Source organism: Ipomoea nil, unplaced genomic scaffold, assembly GCF_001879475.1.
Source record: "Ipomoea nil cultivar Tokyo-kokei standard unplaced genomic scaffold, Asagao_1.1 scaffold3084, whole genome shotgun sequence".
NCBI lineage: Eukaryota > Viridiplantae > Streptophyta > Magnoliopsida > Solanales > Convolvulaceae > Ipomoea > Ipomoea nil.
In genome coordinates this window covers 1214392-1216590 of record NW_017619512.1, presented here as the reverse complement: position 1 = coordinate 1216590, position 2199 = coordinate 1214392, and the positions used below count along the sequence as shown (strand labels likewise).

At 43.9% G+C, this 2199-nt stretch overlaps 1 protein-coding gene across 1 annotated transcript; it reads right to left on the bottom strand.

Annotated features, from left to right (window-relative positions):
- Positions 1-395: 395 nt before the first annotated feature.
- On the bottom strand, positions 396-1966 carry LOC109166029. Its single transcript, XM_019314913.1, has 2 exons — positions 1791-1966; positions 396-1758 (listed from the first exon to the last, which is right to left on the bottom strand). The coding sequence occupies exons 1-2, from the start codon at positions 1964-1966 to the stop codon at positions 396-398; spliced, it is 1539 nt and encodes a 512-aa protein (XP_019170458.1).
- Positions 1967-2199: the final 233 nt, after the last annotated feature.

Here is a 2199-nt window from a genome sequence, read left to right as displayed (position 1 = left end):
TAGTGACTCGAGCATCCTTATGGAGAGCCAGAGTCTTCAGGATCTGCTGGATCTTCATGAGCTGCAGAACGAGCAGAAATGGAGTTTTCAAGAACAGAGATCTGGCGTAGAGTCGATGCAAGCTTATCTTCAGTATCCACAACCACTGCCTGGAGGGAGGTAATGTTCGGTTTCAAGGGAGTGGAGACAGCCATGTAATCAAATGCCTGTTGGCGAAGATCTGAAAGCTCTAGAGGAACCGCTGGTGAAGAAGTAGACACAGGGTTAGGTTTAGCAAAGTATGACCCAGAAGCTGTTGAGGTAGGAGCTGGGGCCTGAAAGATTTCTGCTATCAACAAATCACGATCATCAAAATGAGAATGCTGGTGCAGTCGATAGTCCATAGTATATTTCTTCTAAATAGCATACTCATGTTCATTCTCATAGAGTTGAATACCTTTCTCCTTCAGGATGCCATAGATCAAACATGAAAACGGCAGATGGACCTTTGGCTCTTTACCCTTTGTAAAACCCATGATATGATTGTAAATCAGAGAACCAAGATCAAAGTTAATCTTGTGCCGAATCTTATAGAGAAGCACAACCATCTTCTTGCTAACACAATGCAGAGCAACAAATGGAAGCCAATTGCTACAGACAAGTCTAAATAGGACAGAGTATATCGTGGTGAGCAAAGTAGAGAGCAGATCAGCGGAAGGCCAGGTAGTAACCGCAGCATGAGTGAGACTCGAAGCCAAAACATCCAACCCAGGTTCAAAATCCTCTTCGAAGGCAGTCTGGTTGAAGTACCTGTTAATCACTACAGGACTGAAATCAAACCATCTTCCACGAGCATACACCTGATGATAGTGAGGTGAAGAGGCTAGAGCAGAATCAGAGGAGAGGTTTGTGTAGAATTTTGGGGTAAGCCACATAGAGTAAGTGTCTTTGCCACGAACAGTGTCGAGAAGAGTCTGATCACGAAGAAGAGTGATAATGTTGCAAAGCGATAGCATATTGTCCACATCAATCACCTTCTCAACAAGAAGAGATCGAGATAGATTGAGCTCCCACAAGTCTTGAAGTTCAGGCAGATGCAACGTAGGTTGGAATACCTTAGGTTTAGGCTGTTTGGAAGAAGAGGCTTTGGAAGCTGGGGTTGATTTAGATTTCTGGGATGGCTTTTTGGTCGATTTCGTGGCAGACTTAGAAACTGGTTTAGACACAGGGACTGGAGGAATGACCGGGGTTGGAGAACCTATTTTAGACCGAGTCAAACGAACAGAGCCAGAGGGTGTAGACCGATGTTTCCTAACTTCAGACAAGATAACTAAGTCATCATCCTCAAATTCAGAAGCTTTTCTTTTGGAGAACACTAGTGTGGAAACAGACCCAATTTTGGCTTTACCTTTTCGTGACTTAGGAGGATCTTTTTGGAAAGGGACAGACACAATGGGAACAGATTGAGTGGAGGATGGGGGTTTTGGTAAGTTGGAGACAAGATCCACCAAGACAGACCTTTGAGAAGGAGAGAGTGGTTCACCAGAGTGCGGAATGAGATCTCTAATTGAGAAACCAGAGGAAGCAGGTGGAGGCCTTGATTGAGAAACAATGCTAGAGTCGCGCATAGGGTTCTTAAACCTCGGAAGAGGACCAGTGTACACAACTGTTGACAAGGGGTTAGTATCCACACATAGTAAAGATGATTTCACATTTGAGAAGATAGATATATCACGAACATTCATAAACAACTTAGGAACCCTAGGCTCGGGCAACGAGCTATTGCCATCCAGAGGGGCAGAAAAATTTACCAAAGCTTTTGACTTTTTGCCTCTATTTCAGCGGCGAATTGATCTTCATCAATCAGGAACTCCTTCTCCAAATTAACACGCACCGAGATTTCGGAATCTACTGGCCAAGGATCAACTATAATGTGAGTAGCCATGGTGAGTATCCGCTTCGACTCCTTCAAGGTGAGATTCTCCATTAGGTCATGATTGTGTACTAATGTAGCTAGTACTCTTTCCTCGACTTATGGTAACAGGGGTGAAGTTACGATCAGAATCCGTCGATAGAGCTCTATTTTCTCATCATCAGAGAGATAGACGAGAAAGGGATTGATGGAATTGGTATTTTCTGCCATGGTGGGAGAGAGATTTCTCCGATGGAAAGCATGATGAGGAAGATGAAGGAATCGAGATTTTAGGGTATGTGAATCTC